This window comes from Daphnia pulex, chromosome 4, assembly GCF_021134715.1.
Source record: "Daphnia pulex isolate KAP4 chromosome 4, ASM2113471v1".
Lineage (NCBI taxonomy): Eukaryota > Metazoa > Arthropoda > Branchiopoda > Diplostraca > Daphniidae > Daphnia > Daphnia pulex.
The window spans coordinates 5,032,575-5,049,665 of record NC_060020.1 but is presented as its reverse complement, the minus strand read 5'-3'; the positions used below and the strand labels follow the sequence as shown (position 1 = coordinate 5,049,665).

The window sequence follows — 17,091 nt, the reverse complement described above, 5'->3', positions numbered from 1 at the left end:
GAAGATAGAACCCAGAGATTCGTAGACTCTAACAGGGCAGGTCATTTACCATATTGTAGAAGAAAACAAGTCGGAATGGCACGCACATTTGGTGACGCCGTGACTGTGGTATGTCATCTTTTCATAAATCAGACGGCATATCTCTCCACCTTTCAAGTCTCAATTGTGACTTGGGCATACCACCCTCCATAGAGACTTTTGGCTCCCCCCTTTCGTCTCGTGAGGATCTGCTTTTTTTTTTTGAATTCGAGACTGTATCTCGCATCCTATTTGAATGCATTACGTGACTCTTGAAACGAAAGGACCGCAACTTTCACACCGACTGGCGACGGAGGAACGAAAAAAAAAGAGCCTTTCGGTCGCTTTTCATCCCCATTTTGGCTCTTGTCGGTTTGAAATCGGGAAAAGACATCATCAAATCAACACTGGCCATCTTCGAAACAAGCCATACCGAGTCAATTTAACTGCGCCGAGCTATGCTGGGCTTATCCATTTTGGCGTCGATTTTCCCAAACGGGTTTTTTTTCGATATTTTTGTTGGTTATTTTATAGCCGCATCTATACTCTTGAATTGTTTCTTTCTTTTCGTTACTTTTTTTTATTCTTGCGCGCGCGCGTGTGTGTGTCGAATGGCAGGGCCGTCTTTACCGCGCATCTAATGAATCGGCCGACAATCAGTTTTTGATATTTCCTCCTGCATCTAAATTCCCCCGATTTCGTCGAAGCGTGTGCTGCGCTGCTGCTGCTGGGTGCTGGGCCCCAGCGTGTTTCGATCAATATGCTAACCGCGCGTTTCTTTGCATGATCTCCCAGCGTGATTCCAACCTACTGACACAGAAAGTGGAACTCTCGGTCGCACGCCCAGAGTCGAGAGAGTTTGTTTTTTCGTTTTCCATTGATAGTGATACAGCATGAATTTGTAGATAGCTATATTGACGGCGATGTAATATCCGGTCTCCCCCTCCTCCATTCACGCGAACGTACATATATATTCAAAAAAAAGCCCATGTGAATATATCTGAAAAATCACTTGCTCATTCACGTGACTCTCTCCGCTGTGCACAGAGTAAATATGTGCGCAGCTGAGAACTCTTTTTGTTTTTAAATCTAGCGCGCTTTAATTATGCGTTTTCACTTTTTGATTGTTCTTACCAAACAATAATGGCATGATGACGCAGTTACTATTCTGAATTCTTTTGTTTGGTTTTTTTGTTTGAAGATTTTAAAAACTACTAAAAACAACAATAATAATAATAATGGAGCTGCTACTACTACTATACATTTAATGCACGCCTAGTGTCTCTCATCACTTGCGGCGACTAAAGGACTGTCATAAAAGGTAAAAGATGGGACTTGCGCACGCCATGGCGTCAAGAGATAGCAATAGATTTCACAACTGTCAACATCTTCTTTTCGAAACCCGTCAACAAAACCTGTCCATTTCCAACTTTTTGAAACCGAATTCTGTCCTTCCCGCTCTGGTCTACCAATCGATTCCATTAGTCTTTGTCGCTGGCCTGTCGCTGGAGGACGATAGAAGCTCGATGATTGCTCTATTGTATTTGTTTATCGGTACGAAAAACGCGGAGCCGAATCATTTAATTATTCATCGGCACACACTTAAAATGGGAACTGTCGGATAGAGAAGATTCGGGTGTCTGTGAACGACTTGGCTGGGCGATTGACGGGTCATAAAAAAACCTGCTGGATTCTACCGATGACGGAAAAGCTGAAAAAAAAGGGACGAAAAAGGTCGTGAGAACTATTTCCATCACGGCGGCCATTGGCGACGCATTCTGTATAGCTCTTTCGGGTCCGGCCTTTTCTTATGCGTGCGCCGTCGGTTTGTCTTGCCGCCCTGTGGGCCCCCATGTGGCCCACGCCGACGTTCCGGTGTCCGTGTGAGATTTTCTCAGTGTACGTAATAATCAGGCGATGTATATAGGAACTCGATAGTAATATAATCATTTTTCTGAAAAAGGGGAAAAAAGAATAAGAATATATACGACCCGTTGATGATGAACCCCTTGGCTCGTCCGTGTTGTAGGATAGACCGCGGCGGCGGCGGTGGATTCCTCAACGTCTATTCGTATTTAAAGTTAAGCTATTTGTTGCCGGGCCGCTGCTGTCGGGGTGGAAAGGCATAACACGTTCCAGTGCGCGAACAAAAGAGAAGGAAAAAAGGGGAGAAAGAAAATAATAAAAAAAAATGAAGGGAAAACTAGCGCTTATAGTCGACGGCCTTGTCGGTGATCAGTCTGATTTATTCCCGACACTGCGACTCCACCCAAAAGGGAAAAAAAAGCCAATGCTCGCTGGCTTATGCTGTTTCCATATACTCGACATTATTTTTTTTTTCTGGTTTCCTTCCAGCCCTTGAACCTGAACCGGGAGGAAACGAGAAAAAAGAACAACAACAAGGCAACCCACCCATTCATCCATCCATCCTGCGTCCCCCCTATAGACGTTGGTTACCTTGAGTCTTGTGTGTGTTGTGTCTACCTCCCGCTGGAACAGTGGAACTTTTTTTGAGGTTTTGTTAGATATTTTTTCGTTATTATGTTCGGTATGTGGGCACACACACATTCGACCTTGTTTTTCCCATATCCCTAGCATAGCTTGGGCTGCTGCTGCTGCTGCCCCATCCAAACGCGTTTTGGAACAGCTCTCTTGACTCTGTTCTCCTTGGCCTGTTGTTCTTCCGCACGTCGGCGGTGTCCGACGCGGCGCGTGAGTGATAGTTGCATCACACCAACCAACAATTCAGCCAGAAAAGAAAAAAAAACTCACCCAATGACGGGGCGGGAGGGAGGCTGGAAGGCGAAACCCCTCTTTCTTCTTCTTATTTTCATCTTCTTCTTCTTCTTCTCCACTTCATTTCTGTCGGAGAGTTGCTGGAAGTAGACAATGAATCGATTATCTTTCCTGATGGTTTTTCGTGGGATTTCTTTTCGGGGGGGTTTTGGTTATTCCCTCTGTATTCCTTTTTTTTCTTCTTCTACCCTCTGGTCTTGATTCTTGGTGTACCTGTAGGTAGGGCCTCTACTTTTCGACTCTGGCAGGCAGTGCTACTAAGACCTTATACGCAATGTAGGAGATTGTGCGGGTAAGGCTCTTTTTTCACACAGAGAGAGAGAGAAAAAAGGACCGGAACTCGGGTTAAAAAAATGAGCACTCGGCCGTGGGAATCTGGCGCTTGCCTTCTACATTTTGTTTTTATTATTATCATTAGACATCAAAGATGTACTGCTTTTTATTTTTTTTTTTTTATTTTTTTTTATTTGAGCTTTTTGAAAAGGAAGGAAGATGGAAGGGGGGCCCCCACCAAACTGCGTCCGCATTGCTTAAACCGTGCAGTTAAAATGTGCGGTAATCATTTTGAGACCATGTGGCAAACTCGAAAAAAAAAACCCAACTAACCAACACAAAAAAAGGGAGGAATAAAAGAATAGGTAGCTGTGATCAGCGCCTAAAGTTGATTTCCCCAAGACATTGAAAAACGCCAAAAAATAAAGAAAAAGAAAATGGAGATGGGAGAGAAATAGCCGCTCGTCATATTACTGGAGGCTTGGCTGCTTTTTTTTATACGGCTTCCTCATTTTTCGAACGCGGTTCATTAGCATTTGGAAAAGTAAATAGAAACGACCAACGGCAGCCAGCCAGGCAACAGCAGCAGCAGCGTGAACCAGGTGTTGAACATTTATCCCAGATAGCCTTCGATGGGCCGGCCTCACAGGTCGAGATCTAATATAACGAAGGATGATGAAATGGCACGTACCGTTTACACACATCCAGGCAAAACTATCTAGCCGATGGGCAGCCGTATCGACCATCATCCGCGACCGCTCTCTCCTATAAAGTGCCGCGTTCAGCTGTGGCTCAATCCAACCCATTATAATAGATGCCCAGCATCTCTCTCTCGACTATCTCCGAATCGACTAATCGTCGGCCTTTTTTCTTGCCTTTTTCCTCCTTTCGGATGAACCTCGTCGCGTCATGATCGAGCGCAATTAACTGCCTATAATAAGAGGGGATCCAAAAGGAGCAGCTCAAGGTAGTTCCTATTCTTTTCGACGCCTATTCTCTTCAAGAGATAAAAATAGGGAAAAGATTCGTTCTCGGAATCGCAGTCTCTCTGTGTGTGCGCGGCGGATGAAATTGGTGGAAAAAAAAAATTAAAATAAATATAAGAAACGAAATAATCCTACACACACACCTGTTGCCGCCCTATACAGACGGACCGACCGACGATGGCCGGCGCTGCACGGTGTGTGTGTGCCGTGTTTTTCTTATATTTTCAAAGAAATCGAAAATGGAAAATAAAATAAAATGAAATAAAAAATAACTAGAAGAAAAGGCCTCCCACGATCGGTCGTCATCCACCTCTTCTGGCCCTCCCCTACTGCCTTTACCTTCATTTTCAGGGGGTTCCAGGTTGTTCCTTTACCTTATTATTTAGACGAGAGCCGAAAATTCAAGAAAAAAGAAGAAGAAGAGAGAGAGAGAGAATGAAAAACATGTACATGTATAAAAATTCTCGTAGGCTACTTCGTCATCTTCTTCAGGTTCTTTTTTCTTTACCCATGCGTATACACACACACACAACTCTATAGGTAAGAGACTTTTTGGTCGGGGCCCTTTGGCTGGAGCTGTTATTTTCCACTCGCCCTTACCTATATATTCCCTTCCGGCGCTCTCCCCTCCCTCCCCCCTCTTCTTCCACCTTCGTGCGTACGTGTGTGTGGTGTGTGTGTGTGGGAGAGTGTGTGTGTGTGTGTTGGGGTTTTTAATAACAGCTGCAAGGTAAGGAAAGGTAAAAGGTATACGAGGAGTCGGCATTGCTGGTGGGGTTCTCCTTCTTTTCTTTCTTTTTCCTTCCATCTTACCATCTTTTCTTCACCTTCTTCTTCTGCTTTCGTTATCCCTTTTCAAAAGTTATTTCCAACGTTGAGGAATCTCCCTCGTTTTTCTTCGACGAAGAGAGCCAGTTGATCTCGAGGTACTCGCCGGTGAACAAGTCACGCTCAGTCGCTCCGCACTTTCACCATCCATCCGTATAGACTCCGTGTATCATCTCCTTGCGACTGGAACGTCTTTTTTGTTTTTGTTTTTTTTTATTTTTGGGGTTTTCGATATTGGCAAAACCTGTCGGTATTCAGACTTTTATATACCTCAAGAAGCCCAAAATCTGTGGTCATTGGTGGTTCGTGTTGAATAACTCTGGTTTCTGGTCTGGACAGTTGTGATTTTTAGTTGAATTCGTGGCGACTTTTATTATTGATGCGATTATTGAACATTTGGATACAATATATCTGCTCCGCTTAACATCGGCCTTCACCATGGAATGATTCAGGTTGGAATTTCCATTCAATTTATTTTCAATTTCAAGTTTTTTTTTTCGGGATATTACCCCTCCAGGATGCAAGGGAGGGGGGCACAACAAAACAGTGGCTGTCAAACGACTTGTGTAAGATAACAGACGATGTATCGGGTAGACAGCATCCTTTAAAAAAGCTTAGATTATTATTATACATGGAGAATGAAAGAAGAGCATCAGACGGAGAGATCCAACATTTTTACAGGAGTGATAGAGATCAACCAAAAAAGGCTGTTAAAGAGCTGCTGACGTTGTGGATGGTCAATTGACTTGAGGGCGAACGATAAAGAATTAACCAAAAACCCAAAACGTGTTTTTTTTTTCTCGTTCGAACAACTTTAGGTGGGAAACAAAAAAAATCTTGTCGATACTTTTTTATTTTGGGCGGCCCAGCAGCTCGGTTATATTTCGTCAGCGTGGCTGGTTTGGCTGGCTACACACACGAGCACGCGCTTCCCTCCCATGTGCGGCTGCTGGCGCATCTAATGAACCATCCGGCTGCATTATTTTACATCGATAATGAGGCAACCGGCGGTCGACAGGTGTACAGAACGAGAAAGAGATAGTGTGGTGGTGTCTATCTCCTACTACTAGATAGAAAATAGATGGGAAACCAAAGTCAGCCAAAGGCTCGTGTTGTTGTGGCGTGCTTATCACCACCACCACTACCACTACCACCACCGGTCTTCGGTCAGCCGCACACGATGGATGATGGATTGTCATCGGTCCACCTACCTGAATCTCTGGCGGCCAGACATATCTCCTCTCGATTCCAGAAGTCAGAATTGCTGGGGTATCAAAGACTCTCGAGTGACAAAAGGCAGACAGCTACTACACCACACTCGGCCGTTTCCGCTCACTTTCCGCACGATATATTCACATTATTTCACTTTTCTACCAATGTCCATCATCCCCCCCCCCCACCAACCAAAAAAGTAGCGGTTTCGACTGAAGGAAACGCAATCAAACATTATTCTAGCTGGTAGGAAAAAACTCAAATTGCAAAGCAGGCCTCGAATGTTTTACGCGTGGGTATATCGCGCCCAAGTGAATGAGAATTAGAAGAGACGGACAGCTGAGAATATGAGGGGTGGAAGGAAGAAAGAAAAAGAGATCCATCCAGCCACCGTCCAATTCTATACCACCTACATGCATGCATAATGGCATTCAACATCTCCATTCCAATCATGCGGACCATCGATATGTTCATGATGCATTATGCAGTCGGATGAGATTTTTTTTCGGGGGGGATTTTTCTCTCTTCTTTCCATCCATCCCTGTGCTGGCCTGGCCCGGTAAAGATGGGGGGGGGATGAGCTGTGGGTATAATATTACCGTTCGATCGCTGATTTCAAATGCAAATACATTTGGAAAGAGCTTTCGAGTGTGTTACGGACACTACGAGATTGATTCCGTTTCGAAGATGACGGATGGCGATCCTTCTTCCTTCGCGTCCTTGTTTTTTTTTATCTTTCTTTTTTTTTAAATCTGACATTGTGTGTTAATAATATTCTAATTTTCGGTTTTTGTTCTTCTTGTTCCCATTTCCTGCTGGCGGTTCCAGTTGGTGAGTCAGCAGCGAGAGAATAATAATGCTTCCACCGCAGCTGCCTCTTCCGTCCACTACCACTACGCTCCGCCGCTGCCACTGAAATTGTTCGCCGCATCACGTAGTCACGAATCGAGTCGACAGAGACCGCCACCGTCTACCGCACCTGGTAAGCCCACACACATATAAATAACCTAATCGACTGTAATTAGAAAGGGTAGAAATTGGACAAGGAAACTGTAAGGCGATCGCTTATTAGGATTTTGAGAGTTTTAGTAGAACAATGGGGGGGAAAATTCATTTCGGCCATCCATCGCTCCCCTCATCTTCACCATCCCCACTTTTTATTACGACAAGGAGTAGTATATAGAAGAAAGGTTTCTTTACAAATCAGTCGTCCCTTCGGCAATGAGATGCACAGCTCTAACGAGGCCAGCAGTAGTATTAGTATCGCTAATGGGAACAGGTCGAACGACTTGATTAGATATGGACCGGCTGACTTGTTAGATCCAACAATAAAATAGCCTTGTATTATATTTTGAGGTCATCTTTTGTTGAATCAATTTCTGTTCAAAAGAATTGCGCGTTTATTTCGATGACATCAAATAATTGAGTCCTCGGATATGCGCTGTAATTAGTTTTTTTCCGCGTTTTAGACATTTTTTCTTAAACCGATGCGAAAAGAACATGAGGGAGATATCAGATAGATCGATTGCGAGTGGCAAGCGTTGCGGAATTATGTTGCTATCAAATAATCGACAATTAGAACCGAAAGAAAAAAAAAACAACTGAGAAGAGAATGAAGGTCCGCTAATTATGAATAGCTCCGAGCGTCATTGGTGGGTGGATATCAATCTCGTAGGTATTTTTTTTTTCTTCTTCTTTCGGTTGTTGTCGATGTTATTCTCTCTGCTGTTGCTGCTGTTCGCTGTGTGGGGGTGGGCGACGTACAGTAAAAGGTTGGAGTCGGAGAATATGTATAAGAATGGCTGGGGATATTTCGGTCGTGAGGATTCAGTCTTAATTGCAACTTGGAGCTGCATTGTCTGTGAGACGGACCCGAGATGCTAGTTCCTCTCTACACACACAGAAATAGAAAGAGACGGAGGGGGGGGGGGGTTCAATGGATTTTTAATGACCTCGTTATACCTTCCAACTCGTCGAAAAACTCGGGAGAATAACACAAAAGAAATATGACGAATTAAATCCCCCCTCCTTGAATCCCTACATTGGGCCATCCGTACAGAAAGAAAAAGAAAAAAGTAAAGAAACTTTCATTAACATGAGACGCGATGAACAAGTTTTGAAGGGAGAAGCATCTTCTTTTTCTCGTTGATTTTGTTGATGATTGTTTCGACTCTTTCTTCGTTTTTCACCGTTCAATGAAAGTCGGTGGGCGACGAACGATGAGCGGATCACGAACCTTGTCGGGAAATCTTCCCCGTTTTATCCTCAATCATTTCCTTTCAACATCACACGAAAAAGACGAGCTAGACGAAAAACACGAAAAAGTCAAATAAAGACGAGAGAGAGAGTGTGCATAATAATACGTGCGCACATGTGTGTGTGTGTGTGATGGGAGAGAGGGGCCGAATAAATGTGTGAAATAACGATGTTGGTGGCGTGTTGGTTCAGGGGTGGACACATTCGACAATGGGAAAAAAGGTGCGTAAATAAGTATACACATCTCTCAAGAACAAATCAAAAAGGAAGTTAGTTGCCTATAGCTTTTTCTTGCGACCGTCTTCGGGATCGGAAAAAAAGGCGTTACTTTCCAGCCCGCCCGTCTTTTTATTCGACTTGAAAAGCGATCCAAATAATGAGTACGTTGGCTGCCTTTGAAATCACAGAGAGCCATTAAGAGCCTGCGAATCCCACGAACCAAAAAAACGTCAAGAGAAGCGACACATTGACGCCATTGGGTCCTCGGCTCTCACGCCGGTGCATCATTGAAACCCATCAACGCCCAACCCGATGAAGCGGCGCTGATGCCGTCCTGATTAGCTTCCGTTGATTGTGTGTGTACAGTTGAATTTCAAAACTTTCTAAAGGGATAGAGCTTCTTTTTCTTTTTTTGAACAACGTCACAGTCGCCAGCTTTTTTAAATAATAATTTTGTGCAACTTGTTTTCCTTTTCTTTTTTGAAATTTATTTCACAATCCTATAACAAGAACGACTTAACCAAACAATGGCATAGTTATCGTTACGGACGCAGTTTCGTCGCTTTGTTCTCGTTTCTCTCTGGATGCTTTTCGATTGCGATTGTTTTTAGCCATTTTCTCGCTCAGTTTCTGTCTGATTTACGCTCACAGCCTCCAATTTTCGGGTAGAGGTCGGGGCTAATCGGTCATCACTTCACCCGAACGAAATGCGAAGTTACAAAAAAAAAAAAAAAAAATGGGGAAACACGGAAATTCCCCCCTTCAAGAAAAGATGATAAAGGAGGTGAGAGGAGAACCTTTTAAATAGCGGGTTACGTGACGTCGCTTTCAAATACAATTCCGCAATCTGGTAACGACTTTTGTCGTTCTTTTGTTTTTTTCTCTCTCGTTCTTGCGCCGTTGTTGATTGCTGCTAAACGCATAGCCAAACAATCCGATGTGGTTTTGCATGCTGCACTGGCGTACGGTACAAAATCGACCGACCGAATCCTGGCGTTGTTGTTGTTGTACTTTGTGTAATGATTGCACACTCGTGTCTGGGCATCTAGATTGATACGCGCTCGCTAACGCTCATCATTCTCTTAAAAGGCTGTCGAATGAAGGCGCAACACGGAATCCGATCATAGACAATATACGACTAGCTGTACATCTCACGCCATATTCTCCTATGTAACGTTATTTCCTTCTTTTTTTTATTATTATAAAACATTGTTAACAATAATGTTTTAGCGTAACGAATTGCCCGAGTTAGCTGGTCGTATTTTTGAATTTTTTTCCCTTCTAAACGTGCGGGTTCAATGTGTTTAAACCAGTAAATTATACTACAATATCCGCTCTAGTTGCTTTGCCCGAATGAGGAGGATCAACCTTGAATGTTCATTAGGCCGACTCACGTGAGAACGTCAGTTGCGTCACTTTTTTTTACATCGTTTTATCGGTGAAACTTTATTTTATGTTGATTGCTTTTCTACCATAATGGTGCGTACATAGTTAATTGTTCATCGATGGCAGAAAGTAATTGGTGCGCGTTTTCTCTCTCTCTCTTTTTTTTTTTATCTCCCATGTTTCCCTCGAATTTTACGAGCTTCTAGAGTTCTATGGCACTTAGATAGTCTTGCCGTATCGTTCACCTTCCATTAGGGCAAGCGTGCAATTTAGCAATGGAGAACACACACACAGCACACACAACGGTAGCTTTGTCACGAGTCTGATTGCGCTTCATAATTTACTGTGTGCGTAGTCTATACGTACAACTATTCGCCTTCACTCTTCTCAGTCACGGAATAAGAAAAAGAAAAGAGCTAGATGGAAATAGAAAAGAAACAAAACAACAGCGGCATAAAAATAAATAACAATCTCCCAGCGGATAAATGTATACTATACTATCTAGCTGCAATCTTGTATCAATTGAAATAAAGCCCAGCTTGCCATTCGTGGCTGAGCTTTTCTCAGTTTCTGGTGACCCACAAATGTTCAAGCCGTTCAAGAACATTCAAATACAGTCGAGAGGCCCCGCGTCGTCGTCGTCGTCGTCCCTATACGGCGTTGCGTGTGCCGGTATTTGATCGAAACATTTTCAACTTCGTAAAACGATTTTTGTTTTTATATTATTCTCCGTTGCTACTAGTAGTCGGCTGCATTCCACCTTGCTCCCAATCGTCTTTTATAGGCACGATCAAATAGGATGTATTATATACGGAGGGATAACTCGTTCTATACTTTTATGCCCAAGAATCAATATTGATTGATGCCGTCTATAATATAACTTGTTCGCTAAGCATGTCAACGGCGACCAGTGTCTTGCTTCATTACCAAGTTATTCCACGCTTGAAAATTTTCCTTTTTGATAAATCACATGACAGGCGGCCAAATTCGTTGATCAGAGATAAACCTATACCCAGACATTTCAGATACAGTCGATGCGTAGAAGATAGAAAAGGACTAAACAATTTCTTTTTTTGTGCGCAAAAAGTCGCTGCCAACGCAACAATGAATGGTAAATGTTGAAGCTCACCCACCAGGGACATGATAGGAACCAGTAATAGAACAGGAAAGCGTGAGGGCATATATCAACCGCATGCTGAAAGAGAGAGGATAATTCTTTTGCAAAAGAAGAAATGTTTGTTTTGAATGCTACTATACCACTCAGCCTTGGAGGAGACACGAAAATTGTACGTGTGTCTTTTTCTTTTCTTTTTTGATGGGAATGAAAAATAGCAACAAATCAACACAACATCAAAGAAAGTCTAAAAAAGAAAAGAAAAAGAAATAACACGAAGTGACGTCGCTTCGCAGGTAGCCGGGTGGTCGTTTCTCTGGAAACTTGAAACTTTTTTTTGTTGATGAATAAGAAACGACGAGACGCGGGAGCGCGAATGAGCGAAAATGTAAAACATCCACCTGCACGATCTTCCGTGTCTATAAAATAATATGGGTAATGGGCATATAGACGTGTGTGTGTGTGTCAGTGTATAGAAAGATGACTGACAATGTCGGTGGGCTCTAGTTTCTTATTTTTACCCTAGTACCGGATCACGCGTGATTGCCGTACGACTCGCCCTTTTTTGTTTTTTACCCCCTCAGGTTCTCCGCGTGCAATTTTGTCTTTTCTTTCGTGCATACATTACATCATCATTGCCTGATATGTACTGGTTGCCATCGTCACGTTGTCCTTGGCTCTCCGCAATTTTGTTAATTTCGCTGATGTAAATGTCCTTCATCAACACTTGACTTCACCAGAAAACAAAGAAAACATTACAGACCGGTTGGCTCGTCAAGTTAATCAACTTCGTAAAATGGTCAGCGAATAAAAAAAACCAGCGCAACAGCCAATACAATACCCAAAATAGTTCGAGTTGAGGCCATCAGCCATCGCAAGGTCTGTTTGAAAAATCGACCACAGATAAACTCGTTCCACGTTTTTTAAGATTGCTGTCCCATAATGCCTTACTTGGCCAGCAACGCTTCAAACTGTGAAAGGCACTATAGGACAGTGGGACAAGGCAAAAAAAAAAAAAAAACAAACAAAAACAGAAAAGAGATGAATGTTTCGATAGGTTCGTCTCTATAAACTATTCAGAGATATGAAGAACACGAAAGAGCTGGAAAGGACGAGACGAGAGTCATGGTGCATCAGTCGTATCTGAAATCGGTGAAATAATCGAGGGAAGAGGTCAGCTCAGCCAAGCAGGAGTGTGTTGTGCCAATTGAAGAGTGTACCACACTACCACTTCAAAAATGGTGAGAGGTGCAAAGACGAGTCCTCGGTGATGTGCAGAGGAATAAATTATAAGAGACCCACTCTGCCGAGACTTTTTTGAGGTTTCCCACGCGAGCACGTTAGTTGATTGATGCCACAAAAAAGGCGAGATGAAGACGCATCCAGGTGAAACGCAAAGAAAAATTGCAGGTTTACATACGCAAGGGGGGAAATAGGAAATAAATGGACACACAACACACACACTGTGTGTTATAAACATAATAACAAGAAAGCAATAATATTAAAGACAATGGCGACAATTTAAAAAAGAAGAGGAAGACGTAATAATCAGGATTCAAGCGAGTAGTCGTGCTCATGTCCTTGCGGGAGAATCGCGGCACGACACAACAACACAAAAAAAGTCATTGAAAGAATCAGCCAAAAGAATCCCAGTGATTATAACAGCGTTTGTCTATATAGTACAGCTGTTTTTTTGTCCCCCTCAAAATGTAGCCCCCGCTGTGCGAGCAATTGTGCACTTTTTTTTCTGAACGGCCAGAAGGTTGGTACATAATGAATCCCTGCGGACGGACAGGATGAAGAGCAGGAGAAGAACACGAGTGCTGTGTGGAGGAACAATCAACGGGGCGGAGTCTAGCGGGAGTCATTACGACGATTGAGCGCCGCGTAGTTGTCTCTTAAGGGCGGTGTAATGTGTGTGTCTCTCTCAACTCAAAAAAAAAAAATCTTAAAAAAGATAAACCGATAGCCGGAAGACCCACAAATCAAAATTGACTTGGAAGTTGACTGGAATCGACAGTGTCGACGGTGTTTTACCCGACTTGTGTGTGTGTGTGCGACGGTTGTTGTTTAGTTTTCCCTCCCATTTTACGATTCTTCACACGACATCTGTCATTAGACTTCGCACTTGGTAGATATATAGACGCCGGAGAGAGAGAGAAATAGAGAGGTCACTCAACTTGTAGTGCGTGAACGATTGCAGAGAGCGTATAGAAAGGATCATAGGTCATTTCACCGCTCGCCGCCGCAATAACTGACATTCCGAGTCGACAAACACAAACCTCCCTCGACAAAAAAAAAAAAAAACTTAGAAAAAAAAAATCGGGAAAAGGAAGTCTGTTTCACACGGCGGAGGCGTGAGTAGAGAGAACCCAATACTATACATCTGCCTGCCCGCGCTAAAAAAATAAAACAAAACGAAAAAATCTTCTCAATGAGTTGACAGGTACAGAATTTTTTGATATTTACCTATTTTGCCTGGTTTTGGGTTGAAACACAAAAACGGTTGGACTGGTTCTTTTCGGGTTACGAGTCCTCCTCCCGACAGATGATGACAGTGGTGATCTTGATGATGATGGTGTTGACGACGGCGACAAAGACGAAAATGATGATAGGTTTTAGCTGTCACGGTTCCCGCTCACTGAACTTCACACAGCTCAGGTCTAAAGGTCTTTTTTCTTCTTAGTCTTCGTCTTCTTGGTTCCCCTCCAAAAAAAGTTATTGGTTGGCCCAAGATTGCCCACTTTGAAACTGTCGGGCGATATAGCTAGCTGGATCTCTACCGAATTGGTCGTATATTCATTTCCGTCTGCCATAACTCTTTTGGCCAGCCGAGTGTCGTGCTGGGACGTTTAGAGGCAGAGAGCTGCTGTCCTATACAGTCCGTCCAGTTTGGCCTCATTTTCGAGAAACCAGAAAAGAGACGGAATTATACGTACACGGTCTTGTCGTTTTCAACGATCTCGGCCGGCCCTTAAAAACGTCCGTCCTCTTTTCATTTGGTTGGGATTCGGTTCTTTTATTTTTGGTTTTGCTGCGTTGTGTTGTGTTCCCCTTTTCTCTCTCGTCATTCCCCCGCCGTAACTCTACAAAACTTTAGTCGGAAAAAGAATGGCAGCAGCTCAGTATCATCTAGCCGCGCGCGGCTAGGAAATAACGCCTTCACCGTTACAGCAACGGCTCCCTTGAGTCGCTTTGGCGCAATCCGATTGTAGCCGTTTCTCTCTCTCTCTCTTATAGTTTCTTTGACTGGAATATTTTTTTCTCCCTCTTTTCTTGTCATTGTGATGCCGTCGCGATGCCTTGATAACACAAACACACACACACAGAAAAAGGCCCCCACCAATTATGGGATTCTCCGAGATCTTTACGATCGTTACCGGAGATTCTCTTTCGACTTGCGTATATCCTATCTCTCCTTTTTCTTTTCTATTTACAAACACACAGACGCAGACATAGACACTCTGTATATATATTTCTCACTCTCTCTCCCAAGTCCTCGTCGACTTGGTCGGAATCAAAACAGTCGTAAATATCTCGAGGTTAGAGGTGCGCTTGACGAGGGCGTTCAGTTTTGTTGGGCCGTTTTGGGGCGGGCGTAGTTTTCTCTGTCTGTGCTGCAGTTTGCCACCACCGATGCCGCCGCCATCTTTCAGGAAGAGCTCACCTGTTGAGACCAAATAACCCTAGCAACTTATCGATTCGTTTGAATGGGATTTTACAGACAACCAACAGCAGAGGTCTACGCACCCACACCGTCTACGTCTGCATCCTCTATTTCTCCATTTTTTAAAAATTCCCGCCCTCCCGGCTGCTCCTCCACCCTCCGCCCGCGCACTCACGAGCTCTGATAGAACGCAAAAAGATTAAAAAAAGAACAGAAACGGTTCTGTTCAAGGAAAAAATATTTTAAAAGAAAGAAATACCCAAAATTGAAAATAGAATTTCAAGAAAATTCAACTTGGACCACTTAGACTGTGATCAATGACATCAAAAGGCACGCGTGGTGTGTCCGCACGGTTATATACCTGCGAGTTCTACATGTAGTGTATGTACGTACCTTAGCAAATCATTTCGTGTTGTCTGCAGTATAAATTCATGCGGCGGGCATGGATCTCGCGTGTGTGTTCCGTTTGATAAAGTAGTCGACGATTGCGATTTGACGAGTTGGCTCAGGGAAAATGAGATGCGCAAGTTCACCAGAGTGCGCGCTCCGCGTTCTTCTTCTTGATCAAAAACCCAGCACGTCCCTCCCTCTCTTGTCTATTTTTCTGCTGGTTCATTGTGTTCCAACCTGCGGCATAGACGACTATAGCGCTGGCGGGAACCTGGAAGGCCAGCAGTCGAGTCCCGTTGGTGAAACAGGACGGGTCGGTTTCTGTTTTGTGCGCGCGTTCGCTTCTCTCGGCTCGGCTCTCTCCTCCGACCGGTGGGTCGCGTGACAAAGGCCCGTCCATATTACCTGTAAAAAGGTCCTAGGTAGTGTCGTCCAGTGTCTATTGTGTGGTGCTGGTTCTAATTATTTTCAATTGCTGGCCGCCGCTCATTTTTTGGTTTTTGTTTCGCTCTTATAAGTTTTGCGGCACAGTTATAGCGGAGAAAATGCCGCCGTCTATTATTCGGATGGGGACTTACTAAATTCGAGCGAATGTGGGTGATGCCATCAGTGCCATCTGCCTGACGCAATGCCTTTGTCTCTTGTACCAAGTTGACGGTAATTGGCGCAAGCAAACGGCCGTGACACGTCCGAAAAGTGAAGGAAAAATAAGAAGAAGGAAGAACAAATAAAAATCAAACGGCTCGGCAAACACGGCAATAGAGACGCCGGAGAGAGCTGCTACTAACCCCGGCGGCCTCAATATCACACGCTTTCCTCTATCGGTGCAATCTATTAAACACCACCCGAAAAAGAAAAAAAGCAGCAGCATCATTTTCCAAACTACAAACAAACAACGACATAAAAGTTCCCTCCTCCATTTCTTCCTCTATCGAACAAAAATGTCGGCAGTCGGCCAGTGACTATAAAATAAATCAAAAGGGGGGACTTGAAACTCGTAACGTCGTCCTTACAGTCTCAGAAAACGGCATAAAACAGACACAATCATCTCAGGAGTTTTTTCGTATAGACATTCAAGAAGAAGGAGAAGTATCCTTCTTCTTCTTATATCTCGTCGTCAAAAGGACCATTTTGACGCAACAATAACGCTGGCATCTTCTTTTGTGATCGGAACATTTCAGCTGCGATCGACTCTATTGGCATTCTGCAGACGGTGGGAGTCGTATGAAACCATCGCCGCCGCCGCCGCTGCTGCTGCTGTACTACATTTACAGCAGAGGATATTTTTATAAATAACGAACGTTGCATGCGAGTGAGCGGTGGGGGGCTTTTCATCATGCGCACTGTAACGGTCGCGAAGGGGTCGTCCGCCTGCTCCTCTCCCTCCAGCTCGCCCCTCTCGACTCTTTGTGTGTTAGTGGCCCATTGCTTGCGCATCTGCTTAGTACAATCGGCAAAAAAAAATTGAAAGAATAATCAGACAGCAAAAAAAGAAGAAGAAGAAGAAGGAATCGCCTCCACCGCCGCTACTTGTGCGCGCCCCTATTTAACCGAAATTTGGGTGCGGAATTATTCGTTCAAGTTGGTGGAACTTTTTTTTGCCGGTTTTTGTGTTCTCGTGAAACTTTGAAGAAAAAAAAGAAGAAGAAGGAAAGGAAGATAACGTGGGCGTGCGTTTATTTCTTTATTTCTTCTTTTTTTCTGAACAAATTCTCGTCGTCGACAATCTGAAGCCCAAAAAGTCCCGCGCCAATGGGATTTTGGGCAACGTTTTGGTGGAAATGCCCGTCGTCATGGCCACAACAGTCAGAAGGATCAAACACGAAATGAAAATTCGACGCTCCCTGTCGATGACTCCCAGTAAGTAAACCAGACCTGAATTGTAGCAGCTGGCCATTCAAATTTCAAGGGTCCTGGTGGGTCGTATTGTGGCGGTTTCATCGAAC

General features: G+C 43.9%; 1 protein-coding gene across 5 annotated transcripts in view; it reads left to right on the top strand.

Moving 5' to 3' along the window:
* The window catches only part of LOC124192376, a 35,012-nt gene that overhangs the window by 7,930 nt on the left and 9,991 nt on the right, over positions 1-17,091 (top strand). For 3 of the 5 annotated variants that reach the window (XM_046585611.1, XM_046585612.1, XM_046585610.1), the window contains one exon: positions 6,942-7,095. In XM_046585611.1, coding sequence (XP_046441567.1) covers positions 6,942-7,095 — 154 coding nt within the window. Of the gene's footprint in view, positions 1-4,986; positions 5,354-6,941; positions 7,096-15,394; positions 17,006-17,091 lie in introns of those variants that run through there. The other 2 variants (XM_046585613.1, XM_046585614.1) reach the window with 2 other exon arrangements.